The sequence below is a fragment of the Talaromyces proteolyticus genome, assembly GCF_021365285.1.
Source record: "Talaromyces proteolyticus strain PMI_201 chromosome Unknown BGW36scaffold_12, whole genome shotgun sequence".
Taxonomy (NCBI): Eukaryota; Fungi; Ascomycota; class Eurotiomycetes; order Eurotiales; family Trichocomaceae; genus Talaromyces; species Talaromyces proteolyticus.
The window spans coordinates 798049-818096 of NW_025764288.1; the positions used below are offsets into that span (position 1 = coordinate 798049).

Genomic DNA, 20048 nt, shown 5'->3' on the forward strand with positions numbered 1-20048 from the left:
CTTTATCACAAAAATCGAGCATAGCGCCAAATAAAATACGTCTGGTAAAATAAATGACTGTATTTATGTTCGTAATAACGATATTCAAATTACCTTTGATACCATTATAGCAACATTAAGTGCTGATCTGCGCTATGCCGTGCTAGCACGTAATCCGCGTGGAAAACAACACCATCACCATCCCTCCCTTTACGTGAAGGCAGTAATTTCGGGATTTACTCAATTGATGCACAATAACCAATCACGATACATATTAAGACTTTTATTACCGCAATCACGTCAACTCATGTAGCTGGTCAAAGAACAGCTTTTAGTCGTTTTTGGGAAAGTATACCCGTATAATTCGCATCATTTTGGTAGGACCTGGTGGGCGATTGGTTGTTTGTCCCTCTCCATCATCGGAGTTGTGCCGTCTTGTCAAAAGAAGGAAAGATAAGCTCGTGGCTGAGAAGCTAAAAGAGAAAGCTATGGTAATCTATACTCCGCTGTATGCTGGCGTTTACGTGGATACGTGCTTAATGGGTTACACGTGACGCCACCTGCAAAAGAAATATCCGATTGAATTTTTCTGGAACCTGTCAAAAGCTTAACAGAGTATTTCGGGATTTATACTATTTATTCCCTTTGGCCCTCTCTGAATTGGGAGTATATCAATTCATATACAATCGCCAGCTTTCAGATTTCCAATAATTGAACCATCAATCGCAATCGCGACAATGGGAGAAACGGATAAGGATCTAGCAAATCCACTGAAAAATGAGGAGATCACTGGACAAGCAAGCTCTCCTCAATCCGAGTATGATAGCCCAATTGAGAGTAGTGAAAAGAAAAAACACCCAGGTAAGAAACAAATACTTCTACAGTGGCTCTTTTGATCCAGCAAACTAATAGATAATAAAAAAAAGTGAAATGGTACCGGTCCACCTTCTATAATGCCCTTATTTTAGGCATCTGCAATTTCCTCGCCCCGGGAATCTGGGGTGCGATGAACTCACTGGGTGGTGGTGGTAACGAGAAACCCTACTTAGTCAATGCCGCCAACGCATTGACTTTCTGTCTGATGGTTTTATCTTGTTTCGCTGGAAGTATCATCGTTAAATACATCGGTATTAAATGGACCTTCATAGTGGGCACAATCGGTTACGCCCCCTTTGCCGCTGGACTGTATACGAATAATCGGTACGGAACTGAGTGGCTCGTCCTGCTTGGTGCCGCGCTCTGCGGTCTGTCAGCCGGTATATTTTGGATGGCTGAAGCCGCTATTGCGCTCGCATATCCGGAGCCGTATAATCAAGGGCGCTTCCTGGGTTTTTGGCTTAGTTTCCGTGTTGGTGGCCAGATTCTGGGAGGAGCAGTCAACATAGGAATTAACGCAAAGAAGAATACTGCTGGAAAAGTGTCGTATAGCGTATTCGAGCTCTTTATTGCACTGCAAGCATTAGCTCCTTTTGTTGGCCTGCTGCTCTCGCAGCCAAAGCAAGTCCAGAGAACCGACGGACTACCAGTTCGACTGAAGATTCTGAATCACAAATGGACTGCGGAGCTGAAAGAAATGGCAAAATTGTTTGTCCGACGTGACTTCTTGTTCATTGTCCCACTCATCTCGCAGGCTGTATACAGCGAGGCTGTTTTTTTCACGTATGAAGATCTGTGGTTTTCCGTCAGAGCACGGGCGTTGGGATCGTTTTTGTCAGGCGTAGTCGCATTGATCTCCGGAAATATTTTGGGTGCTTTCCTAGACAGAAAGCAACTTTCTCTCAAGTCACGAGCTAGAGGAGCTTTCTTCGTGGTTCTGACTCTGCAAGGTGCATGGTGGCTATGGGGTACAGTGTTAGTCACGAATTTCCGTAAAACCAACCCTATATATGATTGGTCGAGTCCTGGGTTCGGGAAAGCCTTTGCGCTGTTTTTGTTCTGGGTTATTGGGTTTCAGATCAATTACCTATATCTGTGAGTTATTCCTGTTATTCTCCTATATGTCAGAGTTCTAGGACTTGCCCTAACATTGTCAGATACTTCGTTGTTGGCAACCTGGCTAAGGATGAGGAGGAAGTAATCCGCATTGCGGGTTTGTTGCGCGGTACTGAGTCTGCAGCCCAGGCTGTTAGTGTGAGTTCACCGCTCTGCAAGGGCTTTTTGAAAAGGGAGAACATGTAGCTGACAATGATCGAATAGTACGGCCTCTCCAGTGTCACGATCATGGCTACAGTCGGTAATGTGTATTTGAACTTTGGCCTGTGGGCTTTGGCTCTCATTCCAGCGTGGCTTGTCATCAAAGACATTGGCGTGACCAAGGGGGATTTGAAAATTGAACGCGAAAGAGCTCTAGCTGCCGAAGTAGCGTAATACGGTATCTTAATAGAATAATTAATCAAAGTCTTCAAGATAGGGAGTCGCTTTTGGATAAGCGCCATTGAAGGGCAAAGTTGGAAATCGAGATGTTTATATTGTATCTTTCGATATTACTAGTTTATTATAAGCGTTACTCGAAGTCTTGGAATCGCTCGACTTACTTTAAAATTCTATTTAACATTCAACTTTTGATATGTCTACGTCCCAGACTTAGACCCAAGACAGACTCCGGATCTCCCTCCCCCGTCCCCAAGGCACAACCTCAACGGCCCCATTTGCCGATTTCATAATGTCTGGAATCTTTTCACCTTTTTTCTCAAGGCGAATCTTCTTAGTTGAGGTTTGGGCAGGTAGTTTGTAGAATTTACGCCCAAAGGTAGACAAAAACCCCTCAAGGGCTTCAAGGGTGACGTCCTCTTCCTTGATCCATCCTTGTTCAATAGCTTCTTCGAGGGCTCCGATCACTATTTGAGAAACGTATGGTTGAGTGAAGCATCCAGCGGCGGTAGCCCCTGGTCCTTTTTTAGATTGGACAGGATGAGGTGCTGAATCGCTGCCTGTGAAAAACAGTGAGTTTATTCCTTTTGCACTGTACTTTGAGACGGGAAGTGATATATACCAAAGAAGAATTTTCCGGATCCTTCGATAGCGGCCTTCACTAAAGCTAACCGATCCTCCGGGGTCTGGAAGTTTCATTTAGTCTATTCCTTGGTATTAAGATAATTGAATGTTTGATATTTACCTTTGCAACCGGTTTGCAAAAGTTGAACACGTCTCCCACGGCATCATCAATGGTGATATGAAGGTGATGTGCTATCTGAATCAGGTATTATATCTACAATACGTGCAAATGGAATCTTACCTGTAATAGTTCCGGCAACCTAAAAAGAGTTAGTTGTAAAGCAGATGATCTGATCTTGAAAAATCTTACATTCGGGCCACAAGCACGAACAGCCTCCAATCCCTGCCTCGTACTAACATGCTCCAAGATGATCCTTAGGTTAGGGAAAGCTTTGTGCAGTTTGACAAGTTGGGGGATGAAAAGCGGTTCAGCATTGAGAACGGTAACAACAGGGTCTGTCTGCTTTCCCACGGCACTAGCAGGAGTGCTGATCATCTCACCATGCAGATTCAGTACTAGGTCGTATTTCTCCATGGCTGCAAAAACGGGATATAATTGCTCAATATCGAGGACGCCTTCTTGAGAATTTGTTGTAACCTTTTAACGACAAAGAAATTCCAGATAAGCTTTGATTATACGGATTTGATGGCTGATTAGCTTTGGATACGTACCCCTGCAGGGTAAAATTTGACCTGTTGAAAAGTTTAGCTTCATCTAGTTACTTTGGTATATGCAGTGTTTTTAGGTATGTATACCCCATAAATGACGCCTGATTTAGCTGCCTTTTCAATCTCTTCCTCGTTCAATCCGGTGTGTAAGTAGAGGGACATCAGGAATTTGACATTGGGAGCGATCTTGCTCAATTTTTCGTGGTATTCGAGTGCCTGAGAGACACTTCCTATTTTTGGTGTGAGATTTGGCATAACGAAGACGGTGTCGCATCCTCCTTGCTCTACCAAAGGGGTGCAGAGTTCCATCATGGCATCTTGTCGGAGATGGACATGCATATCCGCCTAGGCTATCTAGTCAGTGACCCATACTTTACTTAGGCGAGGAATATTGCAAAACGGAAAAATGTAAAGCTGAAAAAGTCAGGGAGGAACTCCAGAATACCATACCGTAGGCGGAAGATCAATTGATGTGATATTCTTCAATTGCATATTGACGATTTGCTTTTGTCAAAATTAATGGGATTATCTGGTGGTAAAAATATTAATAAAAGTAATGCGAGACTCAATGGTCGATTAAATGCAGCAGAGTCGATTACTCAAATGGAATTTGCCTTTCTGCCTAATATTCTAGTCCTGCGATAGAAGCACAATTATTATCACCATTCGATTAATATCGTCAAGCAAATCTATAATAATTTTGTAGATCGCCAGCCAGCGTGGGGTGTCTTGGCATCTCTCAATCTGCGCTTGCACGTGACTTCTGCTGATATCAGTGATTTATTACATGCACGCCGATTGGCTGGAGATCTACTTCAATAACATCGAGCTGGGGGATTCTACTTATATGCACTGATGATGTCATTTCATTATTTAACATATTCCATTAAACTTAGACTAGGAGAGAGTAAGAAACACGAGGAACTGGTATTTCAAGAGTCTGTTCCTCAGTTGTAAATATGGCATGCCTGATGAGGAGTCACGTGTGCTCCAGGTGCGTAGCACAGCTCGGAGCCGATGTCGGCCTCCAGCTGATGTCGGCCGCCGCACAGCCAATAGGATCGTGCAGTTTTCTGCTGACGGAGTATCGGAGCAAAATCGGAGGCTTCCTTCCACAAAAGCCCCTCAGGAATCGGTTAGAGAAGGCGTTTGGAAGCTGGTATATCAACGTTGCATACCCATGAATCCTGCTTTTCATTTTCCTCCAGATAACTATTCGCCTTGTACGGGCCTGTCTTTTTGTATTACCCTTTTTTTTCCTTCTCGAAACGCGTAAATCGGATTGTGAAGTTGATTGAATCGATTACGTCGTATACAATCATCATGCCTGGAGCCGACAAGAAGCCCAAGACTTTATATGACAAGGTCTTTCAAGACCACATCGTCAACGAGCAAGACGATGGCACTATTCTGTTATATATTGGTCGGTCCATGCCCTCATGCTGCTTACTACCATCCTTGCTGACTATTATCGAAACAGACCGACATTTGGTCCATGAAGTCACATCACCGGTAATTGGCCCCGCACCTGCATAAGGCCAACACAGAGCTGATAAGGATCTAGCAAGCATTTGAAGGATTGCAAAATGCCGGCCGAAAAGTTCGCCGACCAGATTGCACTCTAGCTACTGTTGATCACGTACGTACTGAAATGCAATATGTGACCCCTTACCGCGCAGAAACTAACGGATTTTTCCATCCTAGAATATCCCTACAGCACCACGAAAAAATTTCAAGAATGTCGAAACCTTTGTCGAAGAGGCGGACTCTCGCGTCCAGTGTATGACGCTTGAGGATAACGTCAAGAAGTTCGGTTTGACATACTTTGGTCTGGACGATGACCGCCAGGGTATCGTGCACGTTATCGGACCTGAGCAAGGTTTTACCCTGCCAGGCACAACTGTTGTCTGTGGTGACAGCCATACCTCTACACATGGTGCATTCGGTGCCCTCGCTTTCGGTATCGGAACTAGTGAAGTCGAGCATGTGCTTGCTACTCAGACTCTCTTGACAAAACGGAGTAAAAACATGCGCGTGCAGGTTGATGGAGAATTACACCCAGGTGTCACTAGCAAAGACGTTGTTCTTCATATCATTGGCGTCATTGGTACTGCCGGTGGTACTGGATGTGTCATTGAATTCTGCGGTTCAGTTATCCGTAGCTTAAGTATGGAGGCTCGTATGTCAATGTGCAACATGTCAATCGAAGGTGGTGCTCGTGCCGGCATGGTGGCCCCTGATGAGATCACTTTCGAGTACCTAAAGGGCCGTCCTTTGGCACCCAAGTATGACAGTGCTGAGTGGAAGAAGGCTGTGAGCTATTGGACTAGCCTGCGCTCGGATGAGGGTGCCAAGTACGATATCGAAGTCGTCCTTGATGGCAAAGACATTCTTCCTACGGTCTCTTGGGGCACTTCTCCTCAAGATGTCCTCCCCATCACTGGTGTTGTTCCATCTCCAGACGACTTTGAAGATGAGAACCGCAAGCTCAGCTGCAAACGCGCTCTTGAATACATGGGTCTCACCCCCGGTACCCCTCTCAAGGATATTGAACTGGACAAGGTTTTCATTGGCTCTTGCACGAATTCACGGATGGAAGATTTGCGTGCCGCTGCCAGAATTGTGGAAGGACGCAAAGTCGCATCAAATATCAAGCGCGCTATGATCGTCCCTGGCTCAGGCCTCATCAAAAAGCAAGCAGAAGCTGAAGGTCTTGATAAGATTTTCACCAACGCTGGTTTCGAATGGCGCGAAGCTGGTTGCTCCATGTGCTTGGGTATGAACCCTGATATTCTTTCCCCACGCGAGAGATGCGCCAGCACTTCGAATCGTAACTTTGAAGGTCGTCAGGGAGCCCTTGGTCGAACTCACTTGGTGTCACCGGCCATGGCCGCTGCCGCCGCTATCGTTGGAAAGCTTACTGACGTTCGCGACATTGCTCAACCTTCTTCTTCCACAAGAAAGGCTGCACCTATTTCTATTCAACCAGAGATAGAAGAAGTCGACACCGAGAGCGATCTTGAACGCATCCTCGACATTCCCGAGGACAACGAACCCCACGCCAACAATAAAACCAGCGGTTCTGCCGCAGGTCTGCCAAAATTCACCACGCTCAAGGGCATTGCTGCACCCATGGATCGTGCTAACGTCGATACTGATGCTATTATTCCCAAGCAGTTCTTGAAGACAATTAAGCGCACTGGCCTTGGAAGTGCTCTTTTCTATCAATTCCGTTACAACCCAGACAACGGCAGCGAGATCCCAGATTTTGTTCTCAACAAAGAGCCTTATCGCAGTTCCAAAATCCTCGTCGTAACTGGCCCCAACTTTGGCTGTGGTAGCTCTCGTGAGCACGCACCCTGGGCATTGCTCGACTTTGGCATTAAATGTGTTATCGCACCCTCATTCGCCGACATTTTCTTCAACAATACTTTCAAAAACGGCATGTTGCCTATTCCTCTTGACGATGAAGTCGGTCTCCAAAAGATCGCTGCTGAGGCCAAGGCTGGCAAGGAGGTCGAGGTTGATCTCGTCAACCAAGTCATTCGTGACTCTGCCGGCAATGTACTCGCTCCCTTCGAAGTCGACTCCTTCCGCAAACATTGCCTGGTCAACGGTCTCGATGATATCGGCCTTACCCTCCAAATGGAGGACAAGATCCGTACCTTCGAAACAAAGCGAACCATTGAGACTCCCTGGCTGGATGGCAGCGGCTACTTGAAGCACCACAGACGTGGTGCTACCAAGGTCGAAGCCGCACCAGTTCCCAAAACAAATCGTGGGGACGTTAAAACCGAGCCACTTGAGTGGTAAATCCCACAAAAGTGTGGTTAATATATAATTCAGTTTTGATTTGTTCTGCACTTATATCAATCATGCAATTCACACCGTCATTTATGTTCGCATTTTCGGGTACTTATTATGTCTTGGATGATGACAAATCCTTATTTTATATTGCTATTATACGTCGTGCATTATCTTCTTGCTCAAGTATGAGCAAGGGATGGGTGGAATGAAGTCAGTCAAATGGAGAGATAAGCAATTATATAGGTTATGATAATGATAACATAGTCAACTGATTTTGCTTAATTGACTTTCCTATTTGTAAATTATAGGCTCAGGCCAATATCACGATATTAGAAAGCAATGATACAAGCAGAGCTACAACTATCTCCGCTACTGGGAGTTTCGTCACATTAAGCATATCGTTGATGATATTGACTGTATTTGCCTAGTTGTGAAGGGGAAAGCGGGCGTGAATATCTTTGTGCGTATATTAAGATATTCTTGTAAGTTGTTCCCAAATTCAAAAAAAAAGAGATTTTTAGTATAAACACCAGTTTTATAACTTGAAAAATAGCTTAACACCCTAATTCTAGACCCTTATGATTTTTCAGCCCCTAGATAAAAACGCACCGGGAACTCTTCCCACCGCTTCTTAAAGGACCAACCAGGTGTTTGGGGGGGTCAGGACCTACCGGAAAATGAGGAATGTTGGTATCACGAGAAGTTTTTGCGTGTTGGATCCTTTCCTTCTGTATACTTTCACCATATCTACCGTACTTTCTGCCCAGGTGGTCGTTCGTTAAGCTTCTAATTTACTTATGAACATCTGAAGGATCATGTGCACTCTTCAGAGCTAGACAGGTGTCTTCGTTATATAATTTTGTCTTCTCCAGCTCACCCATGTGCTGGAAAGTATGAGGTACACCAGTGTATCTTTGAAACGTCAGTAATCATCCCCTTTTCATGATTCGAGGAAGAAGCCAACCGTCGGAAAGTGGCCCTGCAACCTGCCTTCACAAGTTTTAACCCATACGCCTCGCCTTCATCCCTCACTGGATCTGCACCAGCAGTTGCTATGAAAGTATCACATATTCCCGCAAAGTTCTCTTCATGAAGTGGCTCACTCCATAACTTTGGAACTTTTGATCGATCGCCAACCACATCTCTGAGGTACATTAAGCGCCCCCAATTTAGGCAAGGTGCTTTTGCGTTCTCGATATATGATAAAAAACCCGAGTCTTCCGGTTGGTTAAATGTTGTACGGCTCTGTGCCGTGGGAACACAAAGGATTGCTAGCTTTAGCTTCAGGCCTGCATCGCGGGCCATGTGTTGGTAAACGCAACTCATGAAGGCACCAGCAGACACTCCACCAATTGAGATGGAACCGGGACGGGAGTTTAATTCCTTGCTGTGTGTGTAAACCTGTGATATTGCGCTTAGCAGATCAAATCATTATTATTACTGAAGACAATGATCCTACCCATTTCAGCGCGGCCCAACCATCTTCAATCCCTTTTCCATATCTGCTCTCTAGGTATAGTGAGTTTAATACTTCTGGATATTGACGCACGGCAATTTACCTGGACAGAGACGGTAGTCAACATCAACAATAATAATTCCCACTCTTGCGCACATCAGCATACACCATTGAGCATCTTCTGTGAGGTCTCCGAAACAGAAACCCCCACCTTAAAACTGTTTAGTCAACATTAGGTGGAAGGGATAATATTTGCAACAAAGTACCATGATAATTTATGTGAACTGCATACGGCCCCGGGCCATACCTTTCGGGGTCAGGGTGGTAGCTCCGTGCCTTGAATTTAGTGCCATCCTCTGACGAGATTTCGAAAGTCGTTACACGAGGCTGATCGCTGAAGTCACGGCACCAGTTTCCTCGGAACCTTTCTGGGTTTTTACGAACGTCGGCGAAGACCACTTGGTCAGTTGCAGGACGTATAGCGAGTCTTGTATTGTAGTATTCAATGAAATCGGGATCAAGATACCCGTGAAAGTCCGGATCGATTGGGTTGACAACCTTATTGGAAGTGGCCATATTGGATTATGAATTGAAGTTAGCTGGCTCAAGCCTCAACACTTATGAGCGGTACGCGGAATCCCTTTTATACAATACACGTACCTCATACTCTTATTGCTTGATTGAGTCATCACTTTGTCCAAAAATGCAGAGAGCTGGGTTCTTTAGACCTCAACGTCGAATCAACTGTGGTCAATTACTTTATAGAGAGTAGTTCCCCGACTGGAGCCCATATTCGTCGCTCTTCTCCGCGCTTGGCTGCTCCTCGTATGAATATGTTTAACATGGGCCCTTTTTGCGGGGAAAATTGGCCAATAGATGCCGGCCAATTTATAAAGGCTTAGGGCAATTTCCTTAAATTCACGGACTTGAGCGCGATGTCCACTCATCGCATCGCTAACTTCCGCCTATGTACCACTATCGCCTCTCCAAACATGATCATAGCGGATATACTAACCGATAAGACTATACGGCTCACATCCCTCAGCAATTTAAAAATCTTTAAAAAGGCATGTCAACTGGCCTAAAAAGGGCATATTTCTAAAATAATTTCTCTTCTACAGATATCGCATGCATCAATTAGCCCAAGAGCAAATCTCACAATGGCATTCAGGGTTTCGTCATTCCCACCACCTTGTCTACGTTCTCCCTACTGGCAAAAGTACGTAGCATGATTCTAGGCATCTAATAACTTATCTTACCGATGTTTTATTAGTTTCATAGCGGGTACCATTGTGGGTATGACGGTCGGACTTTACCAGGCATTGAATTTACTCGGAGCTGGTGGTGGCCGTCCCAACTCGGCCCAAATGGTTCAAGTGGTGAACGCCTTGCTGTGTGGAGTGTTTGTTGTCTCATCAGCTCTTGGAGGCAGTGTGCTGAATACCTTTGGGCCCACTATCACAAGTATACTGGGTATCATTGGGTATATGCTCTATGTTGGTGGCCTTTGGTATTTTGACCGGACTGACCATGAATGGTTCCCAATATTTGGAGGCGTCGCCATTGGAGCAAGTCTATACCAATGCCCAGTACTGATAATTATGATATATTGACGTTCAAAAAGATTTCCGCGGGCCTTATATTTGTGACCATGTCGTCTATTTCTATATCCTACTCCGAGGAAAAAGAACGAGGATCATTCATTGCCATGTCAGTCAACCTTCAGGCTACGGGGGCAGCTGTCGGGGGTCTGGTTGCTCTTATAATTAATCGGCACTCCAAGGAAGCAACGGGAGTTCCATTGGCAGTGTATGTCTTCATCCTGGCCATGATGGGACTTAGCTGTATACTTGCCCTCGCCTTGAGACCTGCTTCGAAAGTAATAAGAGAAGACGGCACCCAAGTCACTACAATCAAGTCTCGTGGTTATTTGGAAGAACTCAAAGCAAACCTCAATATTTTCAGAGACTGGAAGCTTTTAATCATGATTCCAGCTTTTCTCCCTTCTGAATGTTTCCTTGTGTATGGAGGGTCTGTCAACGCATTTCACAATAATTTGAGGACGAGATCTCTCCTATCGTTCTGTGCCGTCGCTCTTCAAATTCCCTGCGGCTTCGTCCTCCAAAAGATTTTGGACTATGAGAAATTGTCTCGCCGAAAAAGGGCACTTATCAGCCTCGCAACCGTTAGCACTCCATTAATGGCGGCCTGGATCTGGGAAATCATACGCGTCCGTGACTACGATCGCCACAATCCACCGTCTACACCACTTGACTGGACTAGTGATGGATTTGCTCCTATATTCGTCTTATTTATGATGAACTGGGTATCTAGCTCACTTTTTCAGTACATTATTCTCTATTTCCTCGGCTGCATGACGAATTCTCCTCAAACTTCGGCAAACTACGCAGTAAGATCGTGTCTAATCCTGGCCATCTTTCATCGCCTCTAACTGATATCCCCCAGGGTGCCTACCGTAGCTTCTTGGCTATCGGTGAAACGATTTGCTTTGGTGTAGACTCAACCGATGTTCCATACATTAAAGAGGCAGGTGTAATATTCGCCTTCTATGCTTGTGGTGTGCTTGTATTCATTTTTTTCGTTACAACCCAAGTCACCCAAACACAGTACCTTGTTGGCGAAGAAGGGGTTGTCCTACCACAGCACGTTGTTGAGAATCATGATCAGCCTATTCGCGCAGCCGAGGGCATTGATATAAAGGGGGAAGATCCCTCTGACTGAGGAAATACTAGTAAGAAAATATGCGTATATAACATTGTGCTAGGGACATGAATGTATTTGAAAGGATATATCCTGTTCTAGAATTTCAGAGCATATTCCAGAGTAATTCCACGAATGTTTCCCAGACAGCCACGTATGCGGAACCCCTCTTCCAACGTGCGTTGAAAGACGCTAATAGAGCTGATACCTTCAAAATAGGACTAATTGCAGTGCTCATTCCCATGTTTGAATAAATATGTTTTTCTGAGGATGTTGTGGTAGTCTTTTGGTACAATAAATAAGCAGCCCAAACAACCCCAAGTTCAAGAACTCGCTCAGCTGCCATCCAAATGCTGATAATCTTATTTTTTTCGTTAAGATAGGCAATATGCGTAATGATTGTCGCGGCAGACCTTGCTATAATATGGAAGAGTCTGAACGAATGGCCTTCCAATTTCCCGGTCGACCAAACGTTCGTAGTGGTAAAAAGCGGATGTAGAGCGGCGTATAGTGTTGCAGATTGGATATCAATATCCGAATCTATAGAGTCTATCTGCAAAGGCCGAGGAATAAGTTTCTCAAACAATCTCTCTGAATAGAAAGTCAGTGTAAAAAACCGTTGAGTTATATTATGTAGATGACTCATAATCTTTAGCTCATTTGACATATTATTAGACGTCGAGAAATCATCAAGGTAGTGCCACAGTCTTATTTCGCAGAAGTGAGAAGGGCGTCGGAGATGTAAGGCAACACAACTATAGAGCGGTATGAGACACATGTCCCGAAAGTAAACATGAACACTTACCTTTCTAATTTCAACAATGAACGTTCTAATCGCCAAAAGTCTTCGTCTAGTTCTGTATTTATAACTCTATAGGCTTCCTGGAGATGATCCAAAGTAGAGATGGCTCTGCCAAGTAAATCCCATAGTTTGCCTGAAACTGGGCAGATTAATTCGCACAAAACGAGGCCACATAAAGTCATACAAGTCCTCTTTGGTGCCTCTATTGGGTCCATAGGAGATACAACTCTCTGATGCACTTTATGCAAATCCTCTCTACAGTGCGTTGCCACATAGGACAAGCTTGGATCTAAATCTCTAGTGATGAGTGCAGCTGAGATAGCGAAGACAATGCTGACAACCATCGCACCTGGGTCATTTTTATGCATGCTGCTCCATCTAAGAGGATTTTCGTGACCTCGTAGCATCGATTCTTGCGCAGGAGACAATAGCGTGTACTCTGGTGATACAGTCTCGAAGTAGTGTTCGATTATTGCTCGTTGTGTGGAAGGTGGAACAAGTGAATGAAGCTCCGATCTCCGTTGGTCAGATGTCAGTGAATATGGCCAGAGAAGGTTGCTGTCATGAGGTGCCATCTCTTGAAGGAACGGGAATTGAGAAATTTCATCGGGCAGTAGGCTCTTTGGTAATTGTATGTTGTTAACGAGATGCCAGTGAATGGCATCGTTTAAATGCCTTTCTATAAGCCGAGCCGAATTTCCTGGACCAAGGTAGGCTTGACGTGATTGGTATTTGAGATTGACACAATCTGAAGTGCGTAGATGATAACTATACTCTAGGGACTGTGTAGACTCGACATTCGCTCTCAAATCATTCGAACTCCCACGACATTGTTCCTGGGCAGTTTCAATTTGACTTTTAAGGCCCAGGACTTTCTGGCGAAGTGAATGAAGATAGCTAGGCACAACATATATCAGTGACGGGGACAATAGGTCACGGAACCATATTGCCGAACCTGCATGGAATCTTCTGACCGAGAGAGTCATCCCAGAACAGACATTCGACGTCTGCGAGCTTGCAATTCTTACATGACGGCAGCTGTAGATCGCACTATAGGCGAGTGATTAGCATGAATTCAGATTCAAGATCATAATCAAGACATGGCTCACTCTGATTTTTCTCTTGCGACATCTAATACATATCTGGTCAGACATCGCGCGTAGCAGAGGCAATAATCTATGGCGAGGAGGGTTGTTTCGAGCAACGAGATCATACAGCGCTAGAAGGTGAGTTTCAAAAAGAAGCCGGAGCTTATTGGCTCGGGTTATTCAGAACTGTCGGTTATCTTGGCTGGCCAACGAGCTAACGAGTCTCAACGACATCATCCTTAGTTAATGTTGGGTGAACCCAGAACTAGACCCGATAAGAAATCTAAATCAATGAAATGGGCCAGTCGGCTGGTGTTAGGCTATCTGAGCTCTAATAGTTTGCCATGAGAAATGCCGATTATATCTACTACGGGACAAGGGGGGATGGTTTCCCTCAAGAACTGAGTCGGTATTCTTTCCAGTCTTTTCCAGTCATACAAATAATAATATTAACGCGAGCGGAAATTAGGTTCTGGACGTTCCCAGAACGCGGGGTAAGTCAATTCCAGCGTTTTCCATTCCAGATCGTCGGTGGCAAGGTGCCGTGCCCATTAGATTTGGGACAAGTTCGGTTAGGCCCGGCTAGGCGAGGTAGGCTATTTACATCTTGAAGATATCTTCTATAGTCAAAAGGAAGAGGCTATTCACTCTCAGCGCTATTTCTGCGGACGCCTATGCGATTACTAATCTATATGTTACTACGCTCGGTCGATCACACAGGCTTGTAGAAGAGGGACGGAGGAGTGCCTAAGACCGATGCAAATCCCTCGTCTAGCATCAGAAAGTTTGCTCACCCAACTCGGATCATGAGTTCTCATCCACCCAATCGGTTGGGAAAGCGTCGGCATAGTAAAGCATGCGCACGCTGCCGCGGGAGGAAGATACGAGTGAGGAATCTGTTTGATCAATCCTAGGAGATCGATTCCGCTAACCGCTCTATTAGTGTGACTTTCAGTATCCAATCTGTGGTGCTTGTTCGAAAGCAGGTGCAACCTGCTTGGGCTTCGATCCTATTCATGGGGTAGATAAGCCACGAAGTGCTGTCTCACATCTAGAGCAGGAGGTAGCTCGTTTAGAAATCGAGCTAGGTCGTGTCAACGATCAGCCCAGGAATGTGTCTGATATTGCAAGGGAAAAGGTGGAAACACTCACCAGCTCCCTAGCAATGGCTATCCTAGAGCCCAGTTTTCCCCCTCAAAAAGAAACAAAGTCCCCTCCGCTTGCTTCAGCATTTTTCCTCTCCCATTCACCTGTACCATATCTCAACGACCCAGCTCCGAGAAATACAAGGGTTGTAGAACCCCAGGAACGAGGGAACGTTCCTGGTTCGCTCTTTTCAATTCCTCGCCATATCATTAATGTGCTGTTAAATCATTATTGTGCGACATACCGCCCACAATACCCAGCGATTGAAGAGCCGGACTTGTACAAGGCATGCAACAGGGTTTACAATGATACACAGCCTTCTGCTTTCGATAAGTTCTGTGTCAATATCACATTAGCTATCAGTGTTCGTTCCCTAGATTTCACAATATTGATGTTTTAGTAATGAAATTCCAGATGAACACGCTTATACAAAGCGATAAAAAAAGGGCAGCAAAAGCAACGTCTGTTTTCTGGAATACGGCTGTGAATCAGCTCGATGAACTGGGGCCATCAAATACATGGGAGTGGTTACAATCCTTGCAGCTGCTTGCTCATTACGGGTTTCTAAGCCCAAAAGATATCGATTGCAGCAAATGCGCTGCTGCCGCTACGAGACTATGTTTGCAACTTGGATTACACCATGAATTGCCTCCGTCAGCAAAGACAGAGCTAAAACCAGAAGAGCTTAATACTCGAAGAAGGCTCTTTTGGAACGCATATAGCATTGACTCGTAAGCAACCGTTGCTAAGTGTATCACTGAACTTGACCGTCTAAACTTGGCTAGTGCAGTCAACACGGTTCGTTGTCGACCATTTATATGGCCAAAATCCGCGTTAACAGCAAGGGTAATGTTTATTCCCCAGTAGAAAAGCGGAAACTCATGAATTCAGTTCCCAGATTTCGAATCACAATCATATCAGACTCTTCATGTCTGGCTACTGCGGCAGATTGAAACTGAAATCACATTGGCCATGTATCATCCGTCCATCGCCACTATAGACACGTTATGGGGTTCTTCGTTCGATCAGTGGTTCACACGCATACACGAACGTCTCAAGGAATGGCATCAGACTATCCGCCAAAATATCATTCTTACTGAAAGAATCGAGTTTCATGAGTTGCTCTTCCAATGCCAAATCCTGAGGCTTAATCGGCCTTCTCCCCGCTTTCCAAGCCCTACGGAGGAGATGTGCAGGACCTCATTCCAATCGTCTTTGGCTCTTATCAAAGAGTTTTCCTTTCTTGACCAGAAGGGTAAACTTTTCTATCTTTGGCATGCAGCCTACTATCTTGTAGAGTCAGGCGTTTGCCTTCTGGCCTCAATCGTGTCTGGGATGGAATTTGTAGGTCAAGAACGCACACAACTCGGAGGTGAAAATATCACTACTTTGATTACATATATACCAAAGCTTCCATCACTTCTTTGGAAGGTTTCGAATCGCTGGTCAGATATTACACCGCATGCCTCTGCTCTAGAATCGATTTCTTTCACAGTCTTAGAGATATTAGAACAGTGGTCAGTTGGTGGAACAATTGATGGGTTTATTTTCTACGAGATCAAACAGAAGCTTCATAAGCTTTCAGTCTTCTCGCCATTCCCCTTGGACCTACAAGTTCCAGCAAATGACTTTATTCAACATCCAGCATTAGGACCTGGAGACGAGTTTCATACTGTGTTGAATGACCAACCGACAGAACCCGACGTCGCAGTTTCTGCTTTTGATGCCGCATATTTTATCCCCAGTTTACCGGATCCCTCTTTGGTTCTACAAGACAGCTCTTCGATATTCCCTAACGCTTATAATGGAGAGTTTGGAAATGCCCCAGTGTTAGACTTCTCCGCAACAGATATAGAAGAAATCCTGACTTCACTATCTGAAAGCTAAATACCGAATACCTCGATTTCAACATGAAACTGCCTCATACTTTAGACGTTTTAATCTTTGGTTAACTAGATGGAGAAAATATTTTACCTAGCCTTGAGATCTTCTGTGTGACTGTACTCTTGGTGTAATCATGTATCATTTTCGTTGACTAGTGGAATTCTAGACTTGAGAATGACAACTCAGTTAATTTTCGTCATTGATCCCACTTGTGGTCGTCAGCAAATATTCCCACCCCTTTACCGTCTTGTTTCCATACAACACCGTCCTTCATTACAAAATCCACACTCCTTAATGCGAACTTGTCTTCGCGAGGGTCTGTCTGAAGAGCAACAATGTCTGCCCTTACTCCCTTCTGAAACCAACCAAAGCGCATACCACACAAATCTTTACCACAAGCCTCCCACCCTCCAATTGTACATGACTCAAGAACATCCTCTAACGGAATACCTGCCTCTATCATGAGTTCCATCTCCCGAACTCCTTGACCATGAGGAAATGTGCCAGTATCTCCACCACAGGCGAGCCGGACGCCGAGCTCGTAAGCTAACTTGGTTTGATTGAGGATATCTTTGAAACGAGCTTTATGTATTCGCTCATAAATGGCCAGAGTTGGAACCAATATACAATTTTTCTGTATCATGAGCTCGTATAGCTCCTTATTGCCAAATAATGCATGCTCAATGGTATTGACGCCAGAATTAACAGCCATCATAGCTCCCTCTAAAGTGTTTGCATGGCAACTCACTGGTATCTGTCCAAGTTTCGCTTCTTTCACAATCATATCCATCTCCTCTTGTGCAAAGACAAGCACGTCAGGATTTGGTTCCGCAGGAGGGTGTAAAGCGCTGTGAATATATGGATGTTGCTGAGTGGGTGGGTAACGCATCATTCGTCGTCGATAGTCCGCATAAAATTTAATAATATCAGCACCTGCTGCAATACGGCGCCGAACTGCTCTCTGTGCCTCATCAACCCCATCAATCACTTCACCTCCTCTGGGAAGGCAGACACCATTTGCGTGGTTCTCAGTACGAGGCTCATACGACCCAGTGCTAGCGAGTGCACGAGTAGCTACAAATAAACGAGGACCGGGAATCAAGCCACGGTTAATGCAGTCTCGTACCTGGGCGTCAGATTCTTGCATCGACTCAGATCCCAAATCACTAAGTTACTTAGCAGTGGCAAACTACATGAGTCACATTTTTGCGAAAATGGATCCTCACCGGTAGGTTGTATATCCAGAAAGTAATGCCGTCCGGCAGTGGCTGACTGCACGAATTATTCGCTCAACAATACTCTCATCGCGCTTCTGAACTAAGGACGAACGCTCCCTATGAACTTTTAATAGAGGCGCAACAGCTATATTATCACAGATATTCCCTTACTCGTAAGAATGGACGAAGATGTGAGTATGTGCGTCCACAAAACCGGGAAATACGGTTTTGCCTCGGAGGTCGATATCTCCCGGAGGAACAGAGGCCCCAAGGGATGTTGGTGTCCGCTTGGAGACTTCGACAATGAGCCCGGATACTGGGTCAACCGTTATTGAGATATCAGACACAAATGCCTTTATCTTTGGGTCGAATAGTGTCGAAGTGTGAATGGAATATGGCGCTGCCATGATTGCTTGGTCGTCTGCAATATAATTGCGAATTTCTTTTTCATCGAAGAATCGTCTCAAAGAAAGTCTACCCTTTTATGATTTTTCAAGAAGGCTGAAGAGGTGTAAAATTTTCGCCACCTACAAGCTTGTCCACTACGATTACTTTTCTCCTCATCAAAGGGGATCCATTGACCGCTTGGTAGAAAGGACATCCCATCTTTGCTCGCTAGACCCCGTTGTTTGATATATGTTATGTCCAATCAATGTATAGGGTCTTGTGTTGTTGGTAGATAGTGTTGCGGGTTTCAGCGAGTCTGGCACTCCTAAACTCGCTCTCTTCCGCGATCAAGCGGACACGTTAAACGGCCCAAGAAAATCTAAGTTTCAGCATAAATCTTCTCAACTAGGATAGATCCGCATTTTAATTGAAAATACGGCCAACAAGGAATAACTCATTCGTTACGATCGAAGACTAGCAACTAGGGGCACTCTAGGACACTCATTGGTTGCGTTAAGAAATTATAATCGACCAAAATAACGCCAAATTCGGAACGCAAAAATTACTAGATAATTCCACGTTTTCGACAAGGTCAATTGCGTTCATATTTGAAAAATATGACATCAATGCAGAGACTATTTGATAATTATGCCCTTCGATATTCCGTAAACAGTCCACCTTGCTGTCCGTTATGTTCCATTCGGTATAAAATTACTTCTACAGTTAGCTTGTTTCTGTACTTTCTACCACCATTTCCGTCTCAAACTTCTTCAAACAGGGGAGGCTTTTTCCAAATCGCGCCAGAGCTCCAGGCCAAACTCGCGCGCCGTCAACGAATTTCACAGTCTCGATAGTGGGGAAGAGCTTCTATTAACAGTTTGATCGTTAGCGCTTTTTCCCATCTTGTACGGATTTTTCAAGGCCTTCTTTTGAGGACTTTTGAGGTAAATTATACAAATTTAGCTACCAAAAAAGTCCGAATCACTCACAGGAATCTGCTCAAAAACTCTATCCCACTGATCTTGCCTGACGTAATTATCGTGGTTAGGATTATACTCTCCATAATCCGGATCGAATTCAACAATCCTCAGATTTGGGAACCGGACAGTTGGAACCAAGGTCGACGAAAACGGACAAAATAAGCGCAACCATTCCAGTTTCGAGAAAACGACGCCGTGGAAACGCAAATAAAAGTCATTTGTACTGTCTTCTTCGTGGAGGGTGCGCATATTAGCGCGTTTTATTATATGAGCGTAAATCTGTGCGCGAGATGGGTCGTTAATGCCTTTGAAGCAGGTGGTTATTTGAGCATCGACGCGTTCCCATATGAATCGCAATGCTTCTTGATGCCAAAGTCTGTTGACCATGCAACATCGAAATAACACGCCTAATTTGCCATAATAGTAGAATTTGGCGGGGTCTCTGTCGTAGAGCCAATCTCCAGCGCCGTCGTATGTGCGGACTTATACCATCATTAGATTCTATCCGTTTGTTATGTTGAAACAAGCGTACTGTTGTTATCTTGATTAATCCAATGGAATATTTCGCCAACTATCTCTGGCAATGAAAGGGCTTGCTGGGTCGCTATTTTTTCAACTTGGTCGCTATTACGATCGGCCATGTTCGATCGAATACTGTAATTTGAAATAGCGGTCCTACTTGGTAACATCGTAACAGTGGGCGACGCGTCCCGCTCTTAAATTAGAGAGTTAAACTGAGCCGCACCATGCTACTTGAGACTACTGAATCCGATAAAAGAGCCACGTGACATTTGTTTAAGAATGACCACGAAAAAAAGTATTTTTTGTTACAAGCTTCATATATTTGATGGTCTAGTCGCTACCTTCCAGTTTCTTGCAATAAGAGATCATTCCCAATAACAGCCTTCAGATTTTAGA

The 20048-nt window shown here is 44.7% G+C and overlaps 9 protein-coding genes across 9 annotated transcripts; 4 read left to right on the forward strand and 5 right to left on the reverse strand.

The window, feature by feature from the left end:
- The first annotated feature begins 592 nt into the window (after nt 1–592).
- On the forward strand, nt 593–2351 carry BGW36DRAFT_349334 (DUF895 domain membrane protein). Its single transcript, XM_046213290.1, has 4 exons — nt 593–840; nt 906–1950; nt 2013–2109; nt 2176–2351. The coding sequence occupies exons 1-4, from the start codon at nt 717–719 to the stop codon at nt 2344–2346; spliced, it is 1437 nt and encodes a 478-aa protein (XP_046067476.1). The 5' UTR covers nt 593–716; the 3' UTR covers nt 2347–2351.
- A 117-nt stretch (nt 2352–2468) lies between these two features.
- Nucleotides 2469–4328, reverse strand: BGW36DRAFT_388203 (dihydroorotase, homodimeric type). Its single transcript, XM_046217203.1, has 8 exons — nt 4093–4328; nt 3730–3987; nt 3646–3666; nt 3284–3571; nt 3215–3233; nt 3095–3165; nt 2972–3035; nt 2469–2909 (listed from the first exon to the last, which is right to left on the reverse strand). Exons 1-8 carry the CDS (start codon nt 4132–4134, stop codon nt 2563–2565), a joined length of 1110 nt encoding a protein of 369 aa, XP_046067477.1. The 5' UTR covers nt 4135–4328; the 3' UTR covers nt 2469–2562.
- A 425-nt stretch (nt 4329–4753) lies between these two features.
- Nucleotides 4754–7826, forward strand: BGW36DRAFT_419853 (putative 3-isopropylmalate dehydratase). The gene is made up of 4 exons (XM_046219478.1): nt 4754–5065; nt 5123–5154; nt 5207–5281; nt 5347–7826. Exons 1-4 carry the CDS (start codon nt 4966–4968, stop codon nt 7453–7455), a joined length of 2316 nt encoding a protein of 771 aa, XP_046067478.1. The 5' UTR covers nt 4754–4965; the 3' UTR covers nt 7456–7826.
- A 414-nt stretch (nt 7827–8240) lies between these two features.
- Nucleotides 8241–9481, reverse strand: BGW36DRAFT_431937 (Alpha/Beta hydrolase protein; the record flags this gene model as incomplete). The annotated part of the gene is made up of 5 exons (XM_046221056.1): nt 8241–8361; nt 8414–8850; nt 8909–8958; nt 9009–9116; nt 9172–9481. The coding sequence occupies 5 exons, from the start codon at nt 9479–9481 to the stop codon at nt 8241–8243; spliced, it is 1026 nt and encodes a 341-aa protein (XP_046067479.1).
- Nucleotides 9482–10065: 584 nt separating this feature from the next.
- On the forward strand, nt 10066–11647 carry BGW36DRAFT_400681 (uncharacterized protein; the record flags this gene model as incomplete). Its single annotated transcript, XM_046218656.1, has 4 exons — nt 10066–10124; nt 10179–10473; nt 10530–11315; nt 11372–11647. The coding sequence occupies 4 exons, from the start codon at nt 10066–10068 to the stop codon at nt 11645–11647; spliced, it is 1416 nt and encodes a 471-aa protein (XP_046067480.1).
- Nucleotides 11648–11732: 85 nt separating this feature from the next.
- Nucleotides 11733–13915, reverse strand: BGW36DRAFT_438990 (uncharacterized protein; the record flags this gene model as incomplete). Its single annotated transcript, XM_046221495.1, has 4 exons — nt 13538–13915; nt 13384–13478; nt 12432–13325; nt 11733–12381 (listed from the first exon to the last, which is right to left on the reverse strand). Exons 1-4 carry the CDS (start codon nt 13580–13582, stop codon nt 11733–11735), a joined length of 1683 nt encoding a protein of 560 aa, XP_046067481.1. The 5' UTR covers nt 13583–13915.
- Nucleotides 13916–14148: 233 nt separating this feature from the next.
- Nucleotides 14149–16549, forward strand: BGW36DRAFT_465142 (uncharacterized protein; the record flags this gene model as incomplete). Its single annotated transcript, XM_046222283.1, has 5 exons — nt 14149–14403; nt 14460–15026; nt 15077–15393; nt 15448–15508; nt 15554–16549. Exons 1-5 carry the CDS (start codon nt 14323–14325, stop codon nt 16547–16549), a joined length of 2022 nt encoding a protein of 673 aa, XP_046067482.1. The 5' UTR covers nt 14149–14322.
- Nucleotides 16550–16742: 193 nt separating this feature from the next.
- On the reverse strand, nt 16743–18170 carry BGW36DRAFT_431941 (amidohydrolase; the record flags this gene model as incomplete). The annotated part of the gene is made up of 3 exons (XM_046221057.1): nt 16743–17712; nt 17773–17880; nt 17935–18170. The coding sequence occupies 3 exons, from the start codon at nt 18168–18170 to the stop codon at nt 16743–16745; spliced, it is 1314 nt and encodes a 437-aa protein (XP_046067483.1).
- Nucleotides 18171–18873: 703 nt separating this feature from the next.
- Nucleotides 18874–19771, reverse strand: BGW36DRAFT_431942 (uncharacterized protein; the record flags this gene model as incomplete). The annotated part of the gene is made up of 3 exons (XM_046221058.1): nt 18874–19017; nt 19140–19612; nt 19663–19771. The coding sequence occupies 3 exons, from the start codon at nt 19769–19771 to the stop codon at nt 18874–18876; spliced, it is 726 nt and encodes a 241-aa protein (XP_046067484.1).
- Between the last annotated feature and the right edge of the window lie 277 nt (nt 19772–20048).